At 47.3% G+C, this 25,159-nt stretch overlaps 1 protein-coding gene and 1 pseudogene across 1 annotated transcript; both read left to right on the forward strand.

Annotated features, from left to right (window-relative positions):
* Positions 1-9,281: 9,281 nt before the first annotated feature.
* LOC124648138 (inactive protein kinase SELMODRAFT_444075-like) lies at positions 9,282-13,522 on the forward strand. The gene is made up of 10 exons (XM_047187950.1): positions 9,282-9,483; positions 9,595-9,734; positions 9,845-9,942; positions 10,037-10,403; positions 11,116-11,779; positions 11,952-12,112; positions 12,318-12,394; positions 12,483-12,630; positions 13,008-13,157; positions 13,259-13,522. Exons 1-10 carry the CDS (start codon positions 9,282-9,284, stop codon positions 13,514-13,516), a joined length of 2,265 nt encoding a protein of 754 aa, XP_047043906.1. The 3' UTR covers positions 13,517-13,522.
* Positions 13,523-15,800: 2,278 nt separating this feature from the next.
* On the forward strand, positions 15,801-24,023 carry LOC124648139 (annotated as a pseudogene).
* Positions 24,024-25,159: the final 1,136 nt, after the last annotated feature.

Below are 25,159 nucleotides of genomic sequence, written 5' to 3' on the forward strand. Positions count from 1 at the left end.
TCACGGCGAGGCGGCAGGAGCAGCCGCGGGTGGATCTGGAGAACTGGGAGCTAGAGTAGGCCGCTACGGCCATGGCCGCCGTGGAGGTCACGGTCGCGAGAAACGTGGCCTGCTACGAGGCTGACAGGGACGCGGCGGCAATAGCAGAGGAAGTCGCGTCCAAAGACAGCTGGGACGACGCGAGGGGCAGGCACGCTGGCGGCAGGAGGACGCGCCGCCATTCACCGTTGTGAGGCCTTCGCCACCCACATGGACGTCCACCGTTGGAGGAGCTCCGACGGCGTTGGGACGTCAGGGCACGATAGTGGCCCGTAGGCTACGCGACTGCGAGTAACCCTGGCTATAGTAGGCCACGCGATGGCGAGTAGGTACGGCTGTCGTAGTTTAGGTTAACTCATCGTAATCATCTTTGTAAAGGTGATAATTTTGGACTACCAGTAGTAATGAAATGCTATTTGGCACTATGTCTCCCTACCCTACGGGCCCGGATACCACCCAGGCGGACCCACGAGCTATCTGCTCAGCGTCCGCACCGACGCATTCAGGAGGCAAATTCAGGCCATCTCCCCCTAGGCCCCTACCCCGTCACACTCCACCTTCCAATCATCTCCAGGGGCTGGTGGTAATGTATTGATACATATAATCTGCAATTCCTCCGTTTATTGATTTCTTGATGTATGTATTATTCCACATTTCCACCATACATAATTTGCTAGTTTCAGATTGGTCCAATCTTTGCAGAGATGGGAGGTGCTGCGTCCAGGTTGTTGGCTGCTCGGATGAAGCGGAGGCGCTGAGGGCAACGAAGAAGACCTTCAGGTCGCTGAACTGTTCATCGTGAACACCATCACCGTGGGCCTTGGCCTGCTTCAAGGACGGCATCAAGGACACGAGAGGCATTTCCGGCCACTACGATTTACCTGATAGCTCGGCGATTAAGACTGCCTGAACATCTGTGTGAGGCATGACTTTATGGCTTCAGAGTCTGTTCCCAAGAGTGTTTTTTATTGATTGGAGATGTTCAGGGCATACGGACCTCTGTGTTTATGCACGGAAGAGACTGAAAACCAAGTCACAAAAGTAGTACTTCCTCCGGCCGATAAAAAATATCTTAGATTTGTCAAAATTTAGATGTATCTAGACACTATCTAGTATATTTAAATTTAATTAAATCTTAGACAAGTTTTATGAAACGGAGCGAGTATTTGTACTCGGTGTATCAACTTTCAGAAATCATTGTGAAACTCATTGGCAGTCCTTCCCGTCGTTCTCTAGCGGCCCGGCGCATTTAGGTCATCAAAAGTGATTGTCTGCATTTATTCGGGTCGGGCCGTGGTAATGGAAATCGGCTAAAAAGGCTAGAGTGGTTGTTTGCCTCTGGTGTCCTCTGACGCATTTTTTTTACTATCAACCTCATTTAACGGCGACCAACGTTCCGTCGAGTTCCGCCACCGGAGATTACCAGTTCCCGCACGAGGGCGGTCGATTCCCGCGCGCGGCCGAGAGTTTTGTACGCTCGGCCACCGCCTCTCGCGCGCAGGAAACCGAACGCTGGTTCCTACCCTGCCGTGCCTACATAATGGATGGTACCGCCCTGACGGTAAACCCTATCTACAATCCATGGAAGACCATGAAAGTACCTGGAGCCGCATCACCGCCATGGCTCGCGTTCTCTATACGGAAGATCCGGACAGAGCAGAGCTCCACGTGATGGTTGCGCTCGACGCGAAGCAGGCCACCGCGTACGCCCGTGAGGACGAGCTCTACGGGCCCTACCGGGAGGTCATGGGGGAGGCGGCAGCGCGTGTGGTTGTTGCCTAGGCGGAGGAGTGTGGGCCCCTGGAGTCCCTCCGTCGCGAGCCACCGTCGGTGACCCAAACTGACATCCAGGTGGCCAATTCTAGCCTCGCCGAAGCGAGGGCGCTGCTACGGGATTCACGGGAAGCTCTGCGCACCCTGGGGCCCAACCCGGGCGTCGTCTACCTCAACGACGACGAAGATGACGACCTCACCAACTTGGGCAATGACAATGCCATCGGCGTGACGGACGAGCAACGGGCGCTGCTCGCGTCATTCGAGACCGTCCCGCGGGACACAAATCATTGTTACGCGTCGGCGGCGGAGGCTCAAGCGTTCTCCCAAGCGCTTGCCATGAGGCGGCCGTACGAGATGTCGGCCCCGGCAGCGGTCCACCTCGCAGCGCGCGAGGAGGTGGTGACGGCGAGGCGGCAGGAGCAGCCGCGGGTGGATCGGGAGAACTGGGAGCTGGAGTAGGCCGCTGCGGCGATGGCCGCCACGGAGGTCATGGTGGCGAGAAACGTGGCCAGCTACGAGGCCGACAGGGACGCGGCGGCAATAGCAGAGGAAGCCGCGTCCAGAGCCAGCTGGGATGACGCTCTGTCCGAGGGGTAGGCACGCTGGCGGCAGGAGGACGCATCCACCGTCATTCATCGTCGTGAGGCCTTCGCCGCCCAAATGGACGTCTACCGTTGGAGGAGCTCCGACGGCGCCGGGACGTCAGGGCACGACGGTGGCCCGTAGGCTACGCTACTGCGAGTAACCCTGGCTATAGTAGGCCACGCGATGTAGAGTAGGTACGGTCGTTGTAGTTTAGGTTAACTCATCTGTAATCATCTATGTAAAGGTGATAATTTTTGGACAACTGAAAGTGCATGGAGCCCCCATGTGTGGTTTTGGTAATTAATGATAATCCCTATGGACTAATGTTTGCATTGAGTTATATTTGTAGGAGTTGTCCATAGGCAATTCTTGAACCATATGTTGGCTTCAAGGTTGCAATAAGAAGAAATTGATGAAGGATATCAAGTGTCAAGTATGTCTTGAAGATGAAGATGAAGTGAGCCCTCAAGTTACTTCAAGACATCAACATGATGAAGAATGAAGAAATGAAGTGCAAGTTCAAGATGAGCCAACTCGAAGAGTTCATAAGCTTGAAGCTTGCCATGGTGAAATGAAGTGCAAGTTCAAGATGAGCCATCTTGAAGAGGTCCTTTGCTTGAGTCTAGCCATCCACATGGTGGTCATGGTTATGTGAAGATGCGCCGAAGAAGAAGCTCTCCCATGGTGGATTATGGGGGAGCAATCCACAAGACTTCGTCAAGCAAGCACAAGCAAGAAAGGCGTTCCATCTTGTTGAGGTCAAGATCGTCGTCATCAAGCTCAAGTGGAATGCGCAAGTATAAGGTTTGCTCTTGATAGGGTTTCTTTCTCACCGGTCTTATAGTGTAGTTGAAGACCGGTTTATAGTTTAGTTGCCGTACTATCAAGAGTGCTCTCGAGTGAGTAACTCGATCGTATCGTTCGGAGAGAGCTCAAACCTTTGCATCCTTGCATCATCTTTCTTGGTTGTTATTTGGACCTTATCCATGTGATGTTTTAGAGCGTGTGCTTATTCTCATGACAAGCTCTAGTTCATCGAAAACGGATTTCGCATAGATCACTTGTTGCGTTTTCGAGTTTGGTTCATCATCTTTCTTGGTTTTATTTGGATCTTATCCATGTGATGTTTTAGAGCTTGTGTTTATTCTCATGACAAGCTCTAGTTCATTGAGAATGGTTTTTGCATGGGCAACTTGTTGCATTTTCGAGATTGGAGGTTTTACCGGTATGTCTTTTTAGATAGGTCAAACCTTTCATCATTTGTTTCTATCCTCCTTTGCTGGACTATGATGTTTCTATGCATATTGTTGTAGAGCTCGTTGTTGTGATTTCAACGAGCCCAAGATCATCGAAATCGGAGTCCGGATGCAAAAGTTATGCCCGTTTTAGTTTTGGTGTTTCTGCAGTTTGCTTAGGCCGGATATTTCAGAAATATCCGGGCCGGATTATCCGGGCCGGATATTTCGGAAATATCCGGCCCCCTCGAAATCGTCTAAGGACCTGAAGAAAAGCTGCTCTGGATAGGGGCCGGACTTTTGGCCGGATTTTTACCAGGTTTTGTCCCTGAGGCCGGATTATCCGGGGGGCGGATTATCCGGCCCCAACTCAGGCTGGATTATCCGGCCCTCGAAAGTCCGTAACGGCTCGATTTTCTTGGGGGGTATAAATACCCCCTTCTTCCTCGCTTGGGCTGTTGCTTCTTCCACTCTCTCTCTCCTCCATTGTTGTTCTTGAGAAGCTTGCCCTATCTCTCTATCCCTCCATGATTCTTGCTCCATTTTGAGGGAAAAGAGAGAGGAGATCTAGATCCACACTTTGACCAAACCAAATCTTCTCTTTGTGAGTGAATCTTTGGGATCTAGATCTTGGAGCATTTTGTGTTCTCCTCTTTGTTCTTCCTCTCCTATTCCCCCAATAGCTTTTGTAGCTTTGTTGGAATTTGAGAGAGAAGGACTTGAGCATCTTTGTGGTGTTCTTGCCATTGCATTTGGTGCATCGGTTTGAGTTCTCCACGGTGATTCGTGGAGGTGAAAGCAAGAAGGTTGTTACTCTTGGGTTCTTGGAACCCTAGACGGATTCTACGCCTTTGTGGCGATTTGTTGGGAGCCTCCAATTAAGTTGTGGATGTGTGCCCCAATCTTTGTGTAAGGCCCGGTTTCCGCCTCGAAGGAAATCCCTTAGTGGAACCGTGACCTAGGCCTTTGTGGCGAGGGTCACCGGAGATTTAGGTGAGGCGCCTTCGTGGCGTTCGGTGTGTGGTGTGAGTACCGCATCTTGGGGTGAGGCCTTTGTGGCGTTGGTGTGCATCGAGCAACCACACCTCAAGGTGAGCCTCTTGTGGCGTTCGGGAGCACTAAGCAACCGCACCTCTCCACCGGAGATTAGCACTCGCAAGAGTGTGAACTCCGGGATAAATCATCGTCTCCCGCGTGCCTCGGTTATCTCTATACCCGAGCTCTTTACTTATGCACTTTACCTTGTGATAGCCATCGTGATTGAAGTTATATATATCTTGCTATCACATACTTGCTTGTATTGCTTAGCATAAGTTGTTGGTGCACATAGGTGAACCATTGCTTAGAATAAGTTGTTGGTGCACATAGGTGAACCATAGTTTATAGGCTTTGGGCTTGACAAAGTAAACGCTAGTTTTATTCCGCATTTGTTAAGCCCATCTCGTAAAAGTTTTAAACCGCCTATTCACCCCCCCCCCTTCTAGGCGACATCCGTGTCCTTTCAACAACCAATAGTAATGAAATGCTATTTGGCACTATGTCTCCCTGCCCCGCGGCCCCGGAGACCACCCAGGCGGACCCGCGAGCTGTCCGCGCAACGTCCGTACCGACGCATTCATGGCGCAAATTCGGGCCACGTTTGCGACCCCGCGGACAGGCCGATCAGTTTTTGTCGGACCACTAGGCTGGGGTAGAGCCATTCTTTGTCCGCGCGCAAACGGTCAGGCTGCTGGTGATGCCCTTAGGCCATCTCCAATGCGGCGGCGCATTGCGTCCAAATGGGTCCGAATGGGCCGCAGCGGACAAGAACGCGGTGAATAGGTGTTACGAAATTTTTAGTTCTTTTTAATTTAGGCTTGACGCAATAGGTAAATTCTCTAGATATGCAACTAAGTGAATTTACCTAGATGAAGAGCTACACAACTAAGCAAGATACACAAGGTGACAAGGGATAACATTATCAATGTCCAAAATGATGGAGTTGGGTTTAAAGGAAGGAGAATGCTGGTGAATTCAAAGACCGGTCAGCCAAACTAGGCAACCGACGAAAAGTATGATCAATGGAAAAAATCGTCGAGATTGTATTGTCGAGAATTAGGGTTATAGGGGTGTTGCGAGTTGTTTAATATGTCCCCCACGGTGGCTCCTCCTAGCCCTTATATAGTGGGCTAGGTCTCAGAGTCCACCTCGAGGTTATTTACATAATGTATGTCGGTTTATCCGACATGGGCCTAGCTTTCTTATTTACATAATAACTGGGATTCGGCTTCGTGTAGCTTTCTTCATCGGCCTTATCCTATTCCATCATGGACTTCGTACCAGGGATGGTAATGTTGAGTACCCGATATGGCATACCCATGTCACAAGGCAATAAAGGGTAGAGGTAACCGAGGGTGGAGCACGCAGAGACACAATGGATGATTACCGTAGTTCCTTCCTTTTGATGGGAAGTACGTCTATGTTGGAGGGGTGTGGTTAGCAAGAGGCCTAACCAACGCCACAAAGATCTCACCCTATTCTTTGGTGATAACTGCCACGAAAGCCTAGCTCACTTGTACACTAAGGGATTTCCTCGAGGCAGAAATTGGGCATTTACAAGGTTCTTGGGGCACGCATCCACAACCGAATTGGAGGCTCCCAAAGCTGCACAACAACAAGTTATCAATGGTGTAAACAAACACTAGGGTTTCGAAAGGAAACTCTAGCCAAAGGGACCCTCAAGTGAATGAGAGGGAAATTCAAATCGCTTTGGTGAACTTGTAGATCTAGGTCCTCTCCTTCACTTCTCCAAAGATCAACTCTTTTGATTGGCTAATGTAGGAGATCTAGTAGAAATTGGTGTTCTTTGGAGGAGAGGGTGTGTAGTCTTAAGGTAGAAGGACTGAGGGGGGGGGGGGATTTATACCCCCATTCCTGAAATAGCCATTGGCCCTTGCGCACGGCCGGATATTCCGGCCTTCCAAAAATAATCGGACCGTTCATGGGGTGGATAATCCGGCCCACAACGTATAATCCGGGTGGTCAAATTATCCCCCCTCCCTCTCCAAAACCCGGCGACACCGGAAGGTCGCGCGAAACGACCTCATTAAGGTTGTTTGCCAAATATCTGCGAGGGTGGGGGGATTTTCCCAAAGGGGCGGATTATCCTGCCCAGGAAAAACTTCGTCGTGCTGGAACACCAATGATCACTTCTTGGTGTTCCTTCTACGTTCCCAGTGTCAACTCCTCTTTTCACCTTTTTGAGCAGTCAATAATCTTGTGCTATTTGTTTGAATAAACTCAACACCTCTTAGCACACGGTTAAACCCTCTCAAGTGTTGTTATCAAACACACAAAATCAAGTAGGAGACCAAATGTTCTTTCACATGTTTTGTAGTTCGAGTGTTGTTTTTGGTGGTGGTTAGAGTGTTACTAATGCAAGTGACAATCACCATGTGAGGGTCTTTCTTTATAAATGTATGCATCGTGTTAACATGTTTGAACATCCTGTTGGTGCAGAGCCTAGTGCAATTGCTATCTTCACGATATTAATCAAGGTTTAAAATAGCGTGCTAAATGAAATAGCAGTAGTATTTCAAATAGCGTTTTTAAAATAATACTAAATATAGCTTAAAAATAAATAATTTTACTAGAATGAATGGATATATAGCAAGGAAGAAAATAGCGCGCTATAATAAAATAGCGTCGGCCAAAAAATACGCTATTAGCGTGCTATAGCATGCTATAGCGCGCTAATAGCGCGTTATAGCATGCTATAGTGCCGAATGATGTAGCGTGGACTGTCTATAAACGCTATAGTGTGCTATTATCGCCGAAATAGCGTGCTATTTTTTTCCATGATATATAGTCCAAAAGTGACTGAATCACATACATAACCACATATAAAAATAGATCTTAAATATTTTAGAGCTAATATCAGCACTTCACAAGGCAACAACATAGTATAAATTATTTATTAAAAATTATTAGCATTAGGGATATTATCTTCTGATTTATAAGTGGAACCAATAGATTGCGGTTCATCACCATGAAAAACTGAAAGCAACTTGCCTGGAAAAAATAGCGCATTAACGCTATGAAGTTTTAGCGCGATACAGCATGCTATTTCGCAAATAGCGCCATAGCGAGCAAAATTACTAAAATTTAGATGGGCCCTCTAGATATGCTATAGCGCGCTATTAGGGCACCTACAGGCCAAGGTGCTAAGCCCAGATGCTAGGGGTCCTAATCCCAGCGATTTGGCAGTTGCATGGCAAAATCCGGGTTGACAGACGCTTAGTTTCAGACGTCGTCGCAAGATGTTGCGTCCGGGCGCTTATTGAAGTTTGGCTCTAAAATCTAATGTACTGGGGAAATAAGCGCCTCAAGTTGGAAGCTAGCGTTGGAGCTGTGCACTTACGGGTAGAACGCTGGGATTAAGTTCCGTTGTTTCTCTACTCAAGCGCCTACACTAGCGCACACCATTGGACATGCCTTTAGCGGAGAAATTGCGTGCTATTTTAAACCTTAATATTAATACATTATCATTTTCATCAAAACAGTTGCATTTCTCCTTCCTCTAGTCGACCTAACCGGTCTCCCAGTTAAGCTCAAATATAAAGTACTCCCTCTATCCATAAAAGGATGTCAAATGTTTATCTAAATTCAGATGTATCTATACGCTAAAGGATGTCTAGATACATTCAAATTTAGACAAACTTTCGACGTCCTTCTATGGACAGAGGTAGTATTTGGAAACAAACAAAAGTTCAAATATAAAAGTAAATCAAAACTGACCAGCACAAAAAAAGAGAATTTCATCGTCGAACCTCCGAGTAGAGGAAATGTTTGAATTCTTCCCTCAGTTGCCTCTCTCCAAATTCAAACGCGACGCATCTTTCGAGGAGATAAAGGGCAGCGGCATGCATATGCAATGATCAAGACAAAAAAGAAAAAGGCTCCCTCTTCTCTTGCGAGTTAAAGCTGCCTACCATCTTGCCTTAGCCTCCGTGCCACGCATGAAACGCAGGCGTCGAGTTCAGCCACCCTGTTCTTTTTTTACTGTGTAATAAGTTATAACTTTGAACAAGACTCACTTGTCTGACGGCTATTTGTTCTAAGAACATTCAAAATGAAGAACGGTGGCAACGATGTCATGTCATTTTAAACCTTACGGTAAATGGGAACACAAAAATTAGTACTCCCTTCGATCAGAAAAGGATGTCTAAATATATCAAATTTAAACGGTTTTATGACATCTTTTTATTACAGAGGCAGTAATACATGCAGTTTGGTTGCGTTGCAGAAAAACATAGCAGTTTTTCTTTTCTTCAAAAGAACATGTATTCGTGTGTTTACTATAATTGACGTAGAGGCGAAGAAAAAGATTCATGAGGGCAAATTTTCTTGAAATTTCATCCAAACTAGATCTTGAAAGGTACTTCCTACAATCCATAATAAGTGTCGAGAATTTGAATTTAAACTAAGCTCGTCAGTTATTATAGAGATGAGGGAGTATATGTAACAAATTAAGTAAAGTTGAACATAAAGTCCATGCGTACGTGTCGCTTTAATTTGGACTTGAGGACATGAAACGAAACAGTACTAGGACAAGAGCGTCTGACTGACTTCGAAATTCGAACGCTGAAAATAAAGCTGCATTTGGTGATGGCGGCGCCGGGAAGAGGCGCCGGCGAGCCGCCTCGGCCGCAGCCGCAGAGCCGGGGAGCGACGGTGGTGGTGGCGGCGCGGGCCGCGCCCAGGGAGATCCCCAGGGAGGCGGCGGCGTGGGCGCTGGCGCACGTCGCGCGGCACGGCGACTCCGTCCTCCTCCTCGTCCTCATGCCCCCGCCGCCGCCCGCTACCTCCGGTACGCCCTCCTCCTCACCCCGAGCTTCCCTAATCCATGGCTTCCGCCGTCTATCTGACTAATTAATGCTCAAAAAAAAAAAACCGTTCTTGCCCTTTCCGCCTCTTTCAGGCAAAAGGCCCTGGGGCTTCCCGTTCTTCGCTGGGGGCTGCGCCACCGGCCACGCGGCGGCGCCCGTGCAGCGGTCGGACGTCTCCGAGCTCTGCACGCAGATGATGCTGAGGCTGCGCGACCTCTATGACCCGAACAAGGTGCTGCTACTCAGTGCTGCTGCTGTTCGTCAGTTTCAGTTGACACTCAGCTTCATCTAGTACTCAATTTCCTTTCAATTCAGTAACTCCTGCTGCTTCATTCGCTGCAGGTAGACGTGAAGGTGAGGATCGTCCACACCTCGCCCTCCGGCGGCGTGGTGGCCGCCGAGTCGAAGCAAGCACAGGCGAGCTGGGTCGTGCTGGACAGGTAACGCGCGCGACACTGCCACCGCCACACTAGCTGAAGTTTTCAGTATCAGAAGCCTAGTCACTCATATGTGTGTTGCATTGACGTTGCTCAGGGACCTGAAGCTTGAGGAGAGGCACTGCATGCAGGACCTCCAATGCAACATCGTCTTCATGAGGCGCTCCCGGCCCAAAGTTGTCCGGCTCAACCTGGCGGAGAAACAGCCGGAGGAACCAGCTCCGGCGCTGCTGCCGCAGCCCGAGCCGAGCGCTTCAGATGGTGGTGAAGTTGCAGGTGGTATAGAAGAGGAGGAAACGGTCTCAATCCGAGGCCCCGAAGTGACGCCGAGCTGCAGCACAGAGTCGGTAACACCGTGTGATAGTACTGATGCCGGGGTGTCGTCCGTGTCAAGCTCGGACCCTGGTGCTTCTCCATTGTGTGTTTCTGAAACAGATGCCTCTCTGAAGAAAGAATTGACGGAGGATATGGGAGCTACCTCTGTCTCAAGCTCAGCCCATGGCACTTATCCATTTTTTGATTCTGAAGCAATTAGCTCTGTTAAGAAAGAAGCAACTGAGGATGTCAGAACATGCTCTGCCGTAAGCTCAGACCCTGGCACTTCTCCGTTTTGTGATTCAGAAGCAGATGTTTCTCTGAAGAAAGAAGCAGCCGAAGATACCGGAACATGCTCTGTTACAAGCTCGGACCATGTTACTTCTACATTTTGCAATTCAGAAACAGGCATTTCTCTGAAGAAAGAAGGAACCGATGATACCGGAACATCCTCTGCCCCGAGCTCAGACCCTGCCAGTTCTCCATTTTGTGATTCAGAAACAAATACCTCTCTGACGAATGAAGTGACTGACAGTACCGGAACATCCTCTGTTGCTAGCTCGCGCCCTGTCACTTCTTGTGTTTCGGGAACAGATAGCCCTCTGAAGGAAGTAGCAGGCAATGATAATATACAGCATTTGCATGTCAACGTATCTGAAGAAAGAAGGAACCGATGATACCGGAACATCCTCTGCCCCGAGCTCAGACCCTGCCAGTTCTCCATTTTGTGATTCAGAAACAAATACCTCTCTGACGAATGAAGTGACTGACAGTACCGGAACATCCTCTGTTGCTAGCTCGCGCCCTGTCACTTCTTGTGTTTCGGGAACAGATAGCCCTCTGAAGGAAGTAGCAGGCAATGATAATATACAGCATTTGCATGTCAACGTATCTGATTCCGAGACGGAAACTTCAGCCCCTCAGGCAGCAGCCTCATTGCTTCAACCATGGATGGCTGACATTTTGCAGAGACCTGTATCCTCTAAAGTACTAACACCAAACCGTCCTAGAGCTAGAAGAACTCCCACGGCGGACGCGTTGCTCGAGAAGATCTCCAAGCTAGACCTGCTGACTGAGATCAGCGCAGTTAGGAGCAGGTCTGACCTGAACTTCAGAGGAAACGTGAGAGACGTCGTCTCTCTGTCGAGGAGCGCGCCGCCCGGGCCGCCACCTCTGTGCTCTGTATGTCAGCATAAGACGCCGGTGTTCGGAAAGCCTCCACGATGGTTCAGCTACTCGGAACTGGAATATGCGACCGGTGGCTTCTCCAGAGCAAATTTCCTGGCCGAGGGTGGGTTTGGGTCTGTTCACAGAGGGGTGCTTCCTGATGGCCAAGCGATTGCTGTTAAGCAGTATAAACTTGCTAGCTCCCAAGGTGATGTCGAGTTTTGCTCGGAGGTGGAGGTTCTGAGCTGTGCGCAACACCGGAATGTTGTGATGCTCATTGGGTTTTGTGTCGAAGACAAGAGGCGGTTGCTGGTTTACGAGTACATTTGCAACAGATCATTGGATACACATCTTTATGGTAAGCTACATTTTATCCTCAAAACTCAACGTGACAAGTCGTTTAGACAAAAATGCATTGCCTCTGCTTTGATGATTCTTGTATTGATTTCTCATGGCAATATTTGGACAAAAGGGAAGTGTACTTCTCTAAATTAATGAGTCTAACCTTGCTAAACATTGCACTGTATTAGGTCGTAACAGAGAGACATTGGGGTGGGCTGCCAGACAAAAGATTGCAGTTGGAGCAGCCAGAGGGCTGCGGTACCTCCATGAAGAATGCAGGGTCGGTTGCATCATTCATCGTGATATGAGACCAAATAACATCCTTGTCACACATGATTTTGAGCCACTGGTATGATCATCAACTTTCTCACAATGTAAACAAGTCACTGCCAGCATTGAAATTTATTTCCGCAATGATGTGCCAATTGCTATAAAACCTTACCTCATACCTACATTATGTTGGACCTTAATAACCACATATTGGTGTCGTTGGGATCAGTATTGACTGTGTATTGCATGATGAGATTGAAGTTTATTTTATAATGGTGTCGCAGGTCGGCGATTTTGGCTTGGCTAGATGGCAACCTGATGGAGACATGGGTGTCGAAACAAGAGTCATCGGCACATTCGGGTATGCTATCAGATATGCACATTCCCATGCTTGGTCAGGTGTAGCTTGTAATTTTGGCAAATCTGAGCTTCTTGCTTTCACTGCGCAGTTATCTGGCACCTGAATATGCCCAGAGCGGGCAAATAACTGAGAAGGCTGATGTCTACTCATTTGGGGTTGTTCTAGTGGAACTTGTCACTGGGCGCAAGGCTGTCGATATTAACAGACCGAAGGGCCAGCAGTTCCTAACTGAATGGGTGAGCACCACATGATTAGATAACTACTACTATCATATCCCTTTATGATTTTCTCTTCGCTGGTTAATGACTAAAGCCAACTTATTAGTATGATTTTGTGGTTCCTAAAGAAAGTATAAATCTGCAGTATGAACACGATAGCTAGTGCCCAGTCATGATGATTTTCACTAACTGAAGAATCATGTGTCAAGAAAAAAAATTTGTAAGAGAAAATTATGATGTTTACGCCATCAACCAACATGAAACTAACGGATATTTATGTACCTGTTCATGCTCAATCAGCAACACAAGCTAAAAGCGAAGTGGATTTTGTTCTGTTTTGATCCATTTGCATCACATGCCATGGTACCAACCCTGTTCACTTCATTTGGCAACAGGCCCGGCCTCTACTGGAAGACCACGCACTCGACAACCTCATCGACCCGCGCCTCGAGGACCGCTTCTGCGAAAACGAGGTCTACTGCATGCTGCACGCGGCGAACCTGTGCATAAGGCGCGACCCTCACTCGAGGCCGCGCATGTCCCATGTTAGTCAGATGCTACACAAAGCATTTCACCATCTCCTAGTAGCAACAATCTCCACATATAGTATATGCTCACCCTTGTTCTCGCACCTCTTAACTGTCAGGTCCTCCGCATACTGGAGGGCGACATGGTGGAGTCCGGCTGCATCTCCGCCACGAGCAGCGTCGCCGGGAGCATGAGCCGGCGGATGATGAGTGACCGGCAGCACTATCAGGAGCAGAGCAGCCCAGTTCAGCCGAAGGATGTCAGCGAGGTGAACCGCTCTTATGAGACCCTGAGGAGTGCCTGGGACTCAGACAGGCAAGAGCTGTCTGACAGGTTCTGGTATCCTTCAGCTGCAGATTGCAGCCGGCCAAGATGAAACATGTGCTGCTCTTGCCTCTGTAAGAGCATCTCCAACAGACGCTATAAAAGGCGCGCGCGGCAAAATACCTGCCAGTTTGGCGCGCGCGAGCCTCGCGCGAAGCTCCAGCAGACGCGGCAAAAGGGCGCGCGCGGTAAAATTTTTGCCGCGCCCGCGCGTTTGCGCTATCCCACGCGGGAAAATTGCTGCGTGCGCTACCGCACGCGCTATAAAGACGACACGCGCGAACGGGCCAACTGCCTCCCGCGTCTGAAACTTTCGCGTGTCGCTCCGCCTCTCCCCCACCGCTCTGCCTCCGCGCCACCGCTCTGCCTCCGCGCCACCGCTCTGCCTCCGCGCCGACAGTCCGCCTCCGTCTCCGGCGCCATGCCTCCGCGCCGCCGCTCCGCCTCCGGCTATCGCGGCGTCCGCGCGCGGCCGAGCGGCCGCTTCGACGCCGAGATTCGCTCCGGCGAGGAGCGGATCTGGCTCGGTACCTTCGACACCGCGCATGAGGCGGCGCGAGCCTACGACGCCGTCGCGTGGCGCCTCGGCCGCCCCCGTCGGCAGATGAATTTCGACGATGTTTGGACGCGCGAGCAGGCAGAGATGCTCACGCCGCCATCGCCGCTCATCACGACCGAGCAGCGGCGCCGCGCCCGCGACCTCGAGCAGCGCCTGCGCGTGGCGGAGCAGGATGAGCGCCTGCGCCTCGAGTGGGCGCGCGCGTTCCCGGAGGACGTCGCCGCCACGGAGGCCTTCTACGCGCAGAAGGAGGAGGACAAGGCGGCGATGAAAGCGAAGAAGAAGGCGAGGACCGACGCGGCGGCGAGGAGGAAGGAGGAAAGGAAGAACGCCGCAGGGCCGTCGACCGTCGTCCTCTCGTCCTCCTCCGAGTTCCAGTACACGACGACGTCGACGCCGGTGTCGGACACGACACTGAGCAGCTTCGACTTCGGCCGGGAGTCCGACGACCAGTCCGAGTAGTAGTTTTTATTTAGTATTTTCGTTTAAATGTCGCATTGTATCGTCGCACTTTAAATATATTCGTATTTTCGATCAAATTTCATAGTTTGTTTGATGAATTTTCAAAAAAAAAAAAAAAACGGTTGGATTAGCAGTTTGTGACGCGCGCGCTGCAAAATAGCGCCTCTGGCGGAGGTGCAAAATAGCGCCTCTGGCGGAGGTGCGTTTTTCGCACACCAACGCGCGCTGCAAAATACAGCCTCCGTCGGGGGCAAATTCGCTATGCCGCGCGCGCGCGTATGCAGCGCGCCCAATCGCCGGTATAGCGCGCGAGATTTTACAGCGCACTGTTGGAGATGCTCTAACCATTGTAGTAACTGGAATATAAACTTTTTGCTTGTAATTTCCCTGTTTATAGTAATGGAGTAGAAAGCATAGTATTAGGGCTTTGTGTTATGCTGTCATCTGGGCAGATAATTATTTTGGTACATGAACTGAGGTTAGCATGATGACATACATGCAGTTGCTTCAGTTACTTTGGAAACTGAGCTCAAATTCGTGATATGAGTAATCCATGTTTTCCAGGCTTAGTGCAGCCTGTGCAACACAGAAAACACCCACCAGCTGCCTTGCCATAGCATAATCATTCTTTCAGAGAATATGCATAATAAAACAGGCGCTGCAGGTACCAGACTTGAGGCTAGGGCTTTTAGTTTTTATATTGTATATTTTCTTTTTACCACTATGTAAATTATTTTTAAACGATGCGAACCAAAAAAGTGGGGCGTCATGCCGCTAGGGGATGCCCCGACGCATGAAGGGACGCGCGGTCATTTTCAACTATTTCGGCCGACGCATCGCGAACAATTTAAACGTCCGTTTTGCGTCGCCTCATTGGAGATTCCCTAAAACTACATCATATTTTAGGGTACACAAATAAAAAATGCGGGTTTAAGTAGGCATTGAAGTTTTATTATTTTTCTCCATATTTTTCATTTTTGTGTAGGCCGCATCTGGAAACATATCTTTATACTTTCATACGTGTATGGTAGACACCTAAATATGTACTCATATTCTTTTCCTGAATTTTTGGAAGTGAAAAAAGTGATTTTTTTGCTGTTGCAAAAACTGGCTTACATGTGGTCGTATTTAATTAGCACGGTGCCACAGTGATACGCGGAAAAACAAAGACTTGGTGTAGAGTTGACCTGGAACAGTTGAGCACGGTGCCACAGTCATACGCCCAGGCTTTACTTAGATCAGATCTGAAGCTGGAGTGTCTACCTTCACCGCTCTTGCTCCCAGCCCCCTCCCCCAACCTTGAGCAGCGGCGGCAATGGCGGAGCTCGGTGGCATGCTTGCCGCTGCCATCCTCAAGGTGGTGAGCGACCAGATTGGTTCGGCCATCGGAGGTCAGATCACCCTGCAGAAGAACTTCGACAAGGATTTGAGGAAGATGAAAATGGCTCTGGAATCTGTCGAGGCCTTGCTCAAGGTCGCCGAGAGGCGGTCCATCACTGATGAACCGACGCTTCTGTGGCTGAAGCGGCTCAAGGACGCCATGTACGCCATCTCGGACATGATTGATGACTTCGAGGCCGAGACAGAACCAATCACTCAGCCGTCTCCACGGAAGGTATGTGTGCGCTGCAGGCCACCGGCCTGTTTGTTCTACCTTGTTCTTCCAACTATCGTCATTGATCACTTCTTTCTATAGAAACTTGCTAGAGCTAATTAAATAGACAAGTTAGAATTGTTTTTGATATGATTTAACTTTTCTAAATGTTGCAAGACTTTTCATGTCTGAGCTTAGTTTTCCTATAGTTTTGTCATGGTCATACATTCGGAATCTTTCAAAAATATGAAAGAAGATTTGGTCTTATAGAAACTTGATGTTTTTTAGAAAATCCAGTTGTGCCAAATGCCTTTGTAGTATAGAACTATAAAGCTGGTCATTTCTCACTGTAGTAACAAATCAATTGTCTTGCAGTTTTCATTCAAAAAATATTTGGCAATTATGATCCCGTGTCTCCTAGTTGGTCCCAAGATTACAATGGCCAACAAGATGGAGACGATGAGGGAGGATCTGGAGGTGATAACCGATCAACACAAGAAATTCAGATTATGGGAAGACACTAATGGTAATGAGCCAAAGGTTACCGATATACGGGAAACCACGTCAATCATGGAGACACAGGTTGTTGGGAGGACCAAGGCGGAAGAGGAAATATTGGCTTCTTTATCTGAGAATATGCAAAAGGAGATCACTATCCTTCCCATATGTGGAATTGGAGGCCTTGGAAAGTCAACCTTGGCAAAAATGGTTTACAATAATTCTATATTCAAAGAATACTCTCAGGTGTGGGTTTATGTGTCACAGATATTTGATTTGAAGAAGATTGGCAATTCTATAATATCACAACTATCAATGGAAGTGAAGGAGAGTGAGTACAGTACAATGCAGATGATACACAATTGTCTTCAAAAGCTCCTTGCTGACAAGAAGGTTCTTATTGTTCTAGATGACCTCTGGGAGGGTGAGAAATATCAGCTGAAGAGTCTAATCGATATGCTGCAGATTGGGAAGGGCAGTAACGTGGTAGTCATAGTAACCACACGTGATGATGCCATTGCAGAAAATATCTGTACCATCCAACCATACAAATTAGAACCATTGACTGATGAAATGTGCTGGTCTATAATAAAGCAAAAAGTGCATTTGAATCTAGAGATGACAAAGAACAATTAGAGGAGATAGGTAAGGTCATCGCAATGAAGTGTTGTGGTGTGGCTTTAGCAGCTATCTCTCTTGGACACATGATGCAATCTATGAAACCAAGTGAATGGGAATCAGTGAGGGATAGTAATATCTGGAATGCATCTTCTTCAATAGATCCAACTTCTTCGCAAGTGCTTGCATCTCTGAAGTTGAGCTATAGTTTTATGCCTTCATATCTGAAGCTGTGCTTTGCTTACTGTGCAATATTTCCAAAAGGTCACAAGATAGCAAAAGATGATCTTATTCTCCAATGGGTTTCTCTTGGGTTCTGTACGTGGGAGCTTGGTGAAATATACATTAGTCAACTTTTGGGACTCTCTTTCCTTGAACATTCCAAGTCACCATCGGTGAGTTTATACTGTATACCTTATGTGATTGAATGTATTTTACGTTCTTCAAACTACTGCAAGGTCACTTAAGTCTGTAGTGCATATTTTTTAAGTACACAAGATGCAAGATATTGAGATGATAGTATAACATATACAGAGGTGTAACTTACAAAACAGAACTTTTCCAAATAAGTTCTTAAACATTTCATAAATTGATACACATAGAACACCCACTTGTACATTATTGCACTAGCTCCTAGTACAACCCCACAATATTCAACTACTAATTCTATTGCGGCATGCTCAAAATCAAGAAAAAACATATCAAGTAGTGATTGCTAGGAGCAAAACGAAATGCCAAACACGAGGTCTAAAGTTTGCATCCTCATATAACGTATGATAAACAAGTCTCTTACTTCCACTTCCTGTGTATAGCATGATCTCTTGGTACGAAAAGTTAACCCTCTGTTTTTTCTTACATTTATTTTAAATGTAGGTTACAAAATTTATATTTGATTTTTTATGTGCAAATGTTTTATTATATTTCTTGCAAATTTTTTATCTGATTGTATCTTTTACTAGCATATAAATAAATAAGTGGCGGCCAACATTCCTGCTTCCAAAAGTAAAATCCAATAAAGATAGGGTTACCTTGGGCAATTCACTAGAAATCCTGAAGGGTTCTCACTCCTTGGGCAAGCCAAGCCCTCGATGAATATACATATATTTCAAGGGAAAGTTTTTATTATTATTCACTTACGTAGGACACTAACAAATGCACATTTTTCCTATAAAGACGAAACATGCCATAATACTGAAAGATGCATAGCAAAAGTTTGAACTAAAATGCATGCTTGCAACACGCCAATTTGGAGTGTTGCATTCTTGTGGGATTAATAATCCAATTACCAAAATCCACATATTATAGAGCATTGTGGCTATTTAGAATTTGATACTACAATAGTAAATATTAAAACAGAACAGTTTCATGCACACATACTACCACACTCACACATGCGTCGGTTTAGAAATCCCTAAGTGCAAGTGAATGGAGTGAAAAAATCTTAACTTCCCCTAGAAACTAAGTTGTTGCCCACATAGTTTACTTTCACATACTACCACACTCACACATGTGCCGGGTTTGAAATCCCTAAGTGCAAGTGAATGCCGTGAAAATTCTAAACTTTCCCTAGAACCAAGTTGTGCCCACATAGCGTACTTTCATTACTAAACTTTCATGACCAAACTTTTCCAGAAAATCCGTACGAAAAAACATTATTCTACAAAAAGAGAATTGCATATCCGCATAGCATACTTTCATAACTAAAATTTTCGATATACAAGGATAAATATATAATACTGTGCTGTTAATTTTTAGGGAAGTAATATGAACTGATCATCACAACTGTGTGGATTTATTCAGTATACTATTACTTTGGATTAGTTTTGGCCACAAAAACATAACTGGTTCCTTATCGGATACCAGAGCTCTGGCCACTGACATAAGCACTCTTTGGAAACAGATTTTACTGAACCTAGGCTACAACCAGATGGATGTGATCATCACTTCAGATGACTTTTCTAAGCTGACGGAGTAGCATAAGTCCATTTGTGGGATTAGTAATCCAATTCTATTGGTATATATGAAATACCAAATCCACATATTATATGCCACTAGGATTATTTAGAATTTGAGACCAATCATACATGAAATTGACACCCACATACTGCCACTTACACACTAGTGCCACTTAGGCCTTGTTTGGATACAGTGTTTCAACACAACTGGCCTACCTTAGTCCCAGGCAACTGACAAAAAAATTCTCTTTTGGATGAGGCATTCAAAACAGGGATAAGGAAAAAATGGTTTCCACAATCCAAGCAATTAGAATTTTGGGAAATCCATATTCATCGTTCTTCTGAAAACGCGGTTATAGGAAACTAATTACAGCTACCCCCATTGTTTCTCAACAAAATTTCCAAACAGGATTTTTCATCTACTTATTCTTAAGAACCGAGTAATTAGTAATACTGGTTTTCGAGAAATCTTCCGAAACGAGTTTTCCTAAAATCTAGCGCAAAAACTTTATATCCAAACAAGCACTTGAGATTGCCCTGAACCAGCGGAGGAACAATATTTAGAGCTTAAGAAACAATATTCCGCTCTGATCGGCGATCCGGTCCGGATTTTAAACTATAGTCAAAACACGAGTGGCTTGATCTAGTATAATATTACAACGAAAAATACAATTTCTGATCAATTAACTATTCCTACCCTAAAATAATAAATCATATAATTTGCTTCGGAACTGTCCAAACTATGTAGATTTCTTTCATGATGGTATAGCGAAGGTTTCTGCATACAAGTCTAACCAGCATTAGGAATCTGACATATAAATTTTTGTGTTGCTTTTTATGCCTTCACACTTTTCTGGAAATTCTGATGAATTTTCTCTAGTCTACATAAATTATTATGAGTTTTCTAGACTTCTTTCATCGTATGATTACTTTTTCTTCTTTGGTTTCTTAGGAGTTCTCATAATTTTGGAACTCTGTTATTATTTCAATATGATGTTAATTGACTGCCATGCATTGAGAAACACCATCACAACATCCGAAACTGCTTTGCACTTGTCCGAGAAATGAATTATGTTCGGCCGCGACACTTAAGCACATACTTATCTAATTTTACAGTTTACAGTTCAGCGAAAAAATCTACACTTGGGAAACAAGAGAGAAGCACAAGTAGAATTTACTATTCAATAATGAATTTCATTCATAAATTAGCTTAAATATAAGAAACCCCAAAATCTGACTCCGTAAAATGATTTTCCCTGCAGACTATCAAAGCTGTATGATGAAGATATTACATTGTTCACCATGCATGATCCGGTACATGACTTAGCAAGATTAGTAATGGACGATGAAATCCTTGTCGCTCGGCAAAGGTAGGAACACTAAGGGAAGTCTGGTACCATTATGCATTGCTTGATGATTGTACTAAGCCATTGGACTTGGAGTCATCCAAGATAAGGGCACTTGCGTTTTATGGACTGTGACAAAACTGAACTTCATTGTGTTGCATTTTCATCCGCCAAGTCCTTGCGCGTCCTTGACTTAAGCGAGTGCATCATACATAAGTTGCCGGATTCTATTGGTGTATTGAAGCAGTCGAGGTATCTTAATGCTCCTAGAGTCCAAGATGCGGTCATTCCGAATGATATCAAGCACGCTCTCAAAGTTAATGTACCTCAACCTTCATGGGTCTTCTAGAATCTTGGCTTTGCCAGAATCCATTGGAGAAATTGAAGGTCTGGCATATCTTGATTTGTCAGGTTGTTCAGAAATTGAAAAGTTGCCAGAATCATTTGGGAGGCTAAAAGAATTAGTGCATCTTAATTTGTCAAATTGCTCTTGTATTGGAGGTATATCAGAGTTCTTGGGCAGCCTCACAAAACTGAAATATTTGAACTTATCTCACTGCAAAAAAATTGGAGAGATGCCAGAAGCTCTGGGCGCCCTATCCGAACTAGAGTATTTGAACTTATCATTCAGCTCATATCTTGAAAGTTGCCAGGAAGCAGAAGTTTTGGGCACCCTGAACAAACTTGAGTATCTGAACTTATCTTCAGAGAAGTGTGATCTTCGAAAGCTCCCCGAAGCTTTGGGAAGATTCATTCAACTCAAGTACTTAAGCTTGTCAGGTTGTGAGAGAATGTCAGAATTGCCGAGGTCATTTCCTAGTCTAAAAAGTTTGGTGCATCTTGATCTATCAAACTGTCATGGTATTGATTGTCTAGATGAAGCTTTGGCTGGTCTGTCCAATCTGCAACATTTGAATTTACATCGTACACCTACCAAGTTGCTGCCAGAAAATGTGACCAAACTCAGGTATTTGAATGTGTCTTGGCTGATGAATAGGAATGAAGATATCATAGACAGTATCATCAACTATATATGCAGTTATCTTTCCAATCTGGAGCATTTGGACTTGTCTAATAATCGTATAAGAAGTATACCTGAAAGTATTTGTAACCTGAGAAAGCTGCATACATTGAACCTCGCGGGATGCATTCGTCTTCAAAAGATACCAGGTAGTATAGGTACAATGGATAGTTTGAAGTTTCTTGATATAAATGGTTCGGGAATCTTCAAAGCCCCTCAGGTTGGTAGCAATGCAGTATCGTTACCACACTTTGTGGTGCAGCCTGGTGATGGCCACTCTAGCAGCAACCTCGTCCTGCTACAACACATGGATCCTGTGGACCTCGACTTGACTGGACTTGAAAATGTGAAGTCAGTAGAAGAGGCCCAGCGTATAAATTTGATGGGGAAGAAAAATCTTAAGTACTTGAAACTAGAGTGGACTCCGGATGCTGAGAGATTTGTGGATCACAAAATTTTGATGGAAAATCTTGTTCCACCGAGCACATTGAAGATGTTGGAGATATGTGGTTACAGCGGTGTCAGCTTTCCAGCCTGGCTAGCACTGGACCAACTGCCAAACCTAAAGCGTCTGGTTCTCAGAGATGCTATCATCATGGAAGAGTGGACCACGTCACACTCCAGTGGTGAGGATCACGTGCTTGAAAAGTTAGAAATTCATGATTGCCCCACGTTAAGGATTAAACCGCTTCCACCTAAAGCTAGAGAGTGGTGGATATCAAACAGTGATAACGTGTTGTCATCATGGGAAGAGTACTGTACTGGACCACACACCAATGCCACCTCCTCTTTTTCTGCCGTAACTACTATGCTGAGAGTTGAAAACTGCAAGGTACCTCTTCATCAGTGGAGGTTGCTTCAGCACTTCCCTTGCCTCACTGATTTGCATATTAAAAGCTCAGTCGATCTGACCGGCTCACCAGAGGTCATCCAACATCTCTCCTCTCTGAAGACTCTAACACTAGAAGACAAATACTTGGAAGAGCTGCCAAAATGGCTGAACGAGAACAACTGGCAACTCAAAAAGCTACATCTGTGGGGTTGCAGCAACATGGCATCACTGCCGCACTGGTTAGGAGAATTAACCTCCCTCGAAGATCTTTTCCTGTGGGACTGTGCTGTCTTGTGTTCTTTGCCAGAAAGCATACAACAACTCACTGGACTCCAGAGACTAAAAATTAGTAACTGCCCTGAATTAAATCAGTTGGGTGAAAGGGTATGTCTCCTGCCCAGCTCTCTCGTGACTCTTGAAATCTGGGTTTGTAAGGGTATCAAGTGTTTGCCTGAGGGCATAGAACAACTCACCAACCTCCAAAAACTAGGAATTTATGATTGCCCTGACCTAAAGCAGTGGTGCGAATTAGAGGAGAACATGATGAAGCTGGCTCACATAAAAGATAAGGTACGTGTCCTACCAAAGCTGGCTCTAGTATGAAGCTTATTTTATTTTTACGTACTCTTTCTCCTTTTCTCATATTAGAATTTACTCTGTCTTGCATTTACTACAGTGTTTTTTCATGCACAAATGTCTACATATTAATCTATTTTGCCTTGCAATTTTCGTTTCGTTAAACACCACTTCGTTTTGAATAGTAGAGCAGTAAAAAATGGATGAAATTTTCTGGTTTCTAGAGTACATCTAGTGATAATAGCAACTAACATTGTAACGATCGACATAGTAATCTGGGAATTCCTTTGCAGTACCGGCTAATGAAAGAACTGGCATTATTTACTTTGCAGATTTTTTCTAGAGCTGGTTGAGCTAGACAGTGTATATCGCACATCAATGCTTGCATTGACGGCGCCCTCGCTGTCGCCGTTAGTCAGATGACGGCCCCAGAGGTCTGGAGATGCACGCGACACCCGCGCTTGTTGGCGAATTCTAGCCCGACACTCCGGTTTCAGGTCGTCAACATTCCTCTCCTGGAAGAGGTATCTGGCGGTGGAAGCCAGCCCAACAAGGAGGAGCCACCGTGTACAGAATGGCAAGCACGCAGTCACGGAGGGGGGAACACCACCATGCACCTGGCCAAAGCTGAAAAGGGAGAGGAATCGGATGACGAAGGTCCTGGGCAAGTACTCCGCCGCCTTCGACAGCCCCCTCCTCTCACCGGAGCAGATCGGAGCCCCCTCCAACCTGGCAAAGTCCGCTCGCAAGAAGGGAGCGAGCTCCAGCCAAGCCGCCCGCCCCTGCCAAGATGATAACCCCAGTCTAGTAAGCCGTTGTTCTGTTGTCAGTTTGCATCAGGTCGAAATTGTAACCCCAATGAGTCGCAACCTTCTTATCTGGAATGGCCGCGGCCTCAACGACCTTGCTTGTAGAGGAGTAGTGTGTGGGATTGTTAGGAGGCACAATGCAGTGGTGTATTTAGCCACTGCTAATGAGAAGATCGACACAAGTAACTGGGGATTTGTTTGCAGTACCAGCCAGTGCATCACACTTGGAAATTGGTCGGAACGTGGCATTTGCTTCATGTATACGCTTATTGTTCATATGAACTACTAGTAGAACCCAAGCTAATCAAAGAATTTTTATTATTCAGGAAATTTACTAGGACTAGTGACCTAGACAGGTTATACGCACACAATAGGTTGCGAGCGCAGCGAGGAGTGCTGCGGGCGTGCGCGTGAGCGTCGCCGGCCGCCCATGGCTGACCAGTCCCCCACCCCCACCCTCTCCCCAACACCATCACCGACGGCGAGCCCTCGCGGCCGTGCGGATTGCTGGCGTGGCGGCCGTGGTTCGGACTCGGAGGACACTCCGCGTTCCTTCCGCGACGTGCTGGCCAGTGGGGGCGACGCGGGGCGCACCGAGGCGTCGGAGTCTTCCCATGCGCGCCGCGAGGTGAGGTCCCTGGTCCGCCGGGAGGAGGCGAGCATGGCCATTGATGAACTGGACGATTCCGAGGATCAGATCGACGACGAGGAGGAAGCTCCATGGGAGGAGCCTGCGCACGTCACGCGCAAGCGCGCTCGTGGGCGTCGCGGCGGCAAGCGGGTGGCGGCGAGGGCGGCGCGCCCAGTGCGCGACGCCGGTGCCTACGCCGACTTCGACGGGCTCTGCCTGCTCTGCACCCAGCCAGGGCACCGCGCCGTCGACTGCACCACGGGGCCGGTGTGCCTCCGCTGCGGCGAGGCTGGCCATATGGCGAGGGAGTGCTCGCTCCCGCGCCCGCCACGGCCAGCATCACCGCCTGGTGGCGAGGAGCCTGCGCGGAAGCGCATCAACGACGACGGGAGAGGCCGCCGGATGGGTGAGGGCGCCGTCGCTGTCCGTGCGCGTGCGCCGGAGATCCGACAGGCTGCCGTGGTGCGACACCGTGAGGTGGCGCCTGTGCCGCGTGACGTTGGTGGCGAGAGGAGGGTGGTGCGCCGTGTGGAGACCATGGGTAGGTCCGGAGCTGGGCCTCGCCGCGGCGCAGCTGTGCCACCACGTGCGAACCAAGAGGCTGCCTTTGGGCGCCGGGATGGGCTGGACGCCGGGGCTGCCCGCACGATGGCTCCGGTTCCGGTGCGTGCTGACCGTGCCTTGCCTAGGGCCGGTGACCGCGCCATGGCTCCTGTGCTGCCGGCGGCTCGGCGAGTCGCTGAGGATGTCCGGCCACGCAGGAGCGCAGAGGAGCAGGTGGCTCCTCTCGGGCT

The sequence above is a fragment of the Lolium rigidum genome, chromosome 4 (genome assembly GCF_022539505.1).
Source record: "Lolium rigidum isolate FL_2022 chromosome 4, APGP_CSIRO_Lrig_0.1, whole genome shotgun sequence".
Taxonomy (NCBI): domain Eukaryota; kingdom Viridiplantae; phylum Streptophyta; class Magnoliopsida; order Poales; family Poaceae; genus Lolium; species Lolium rigidum.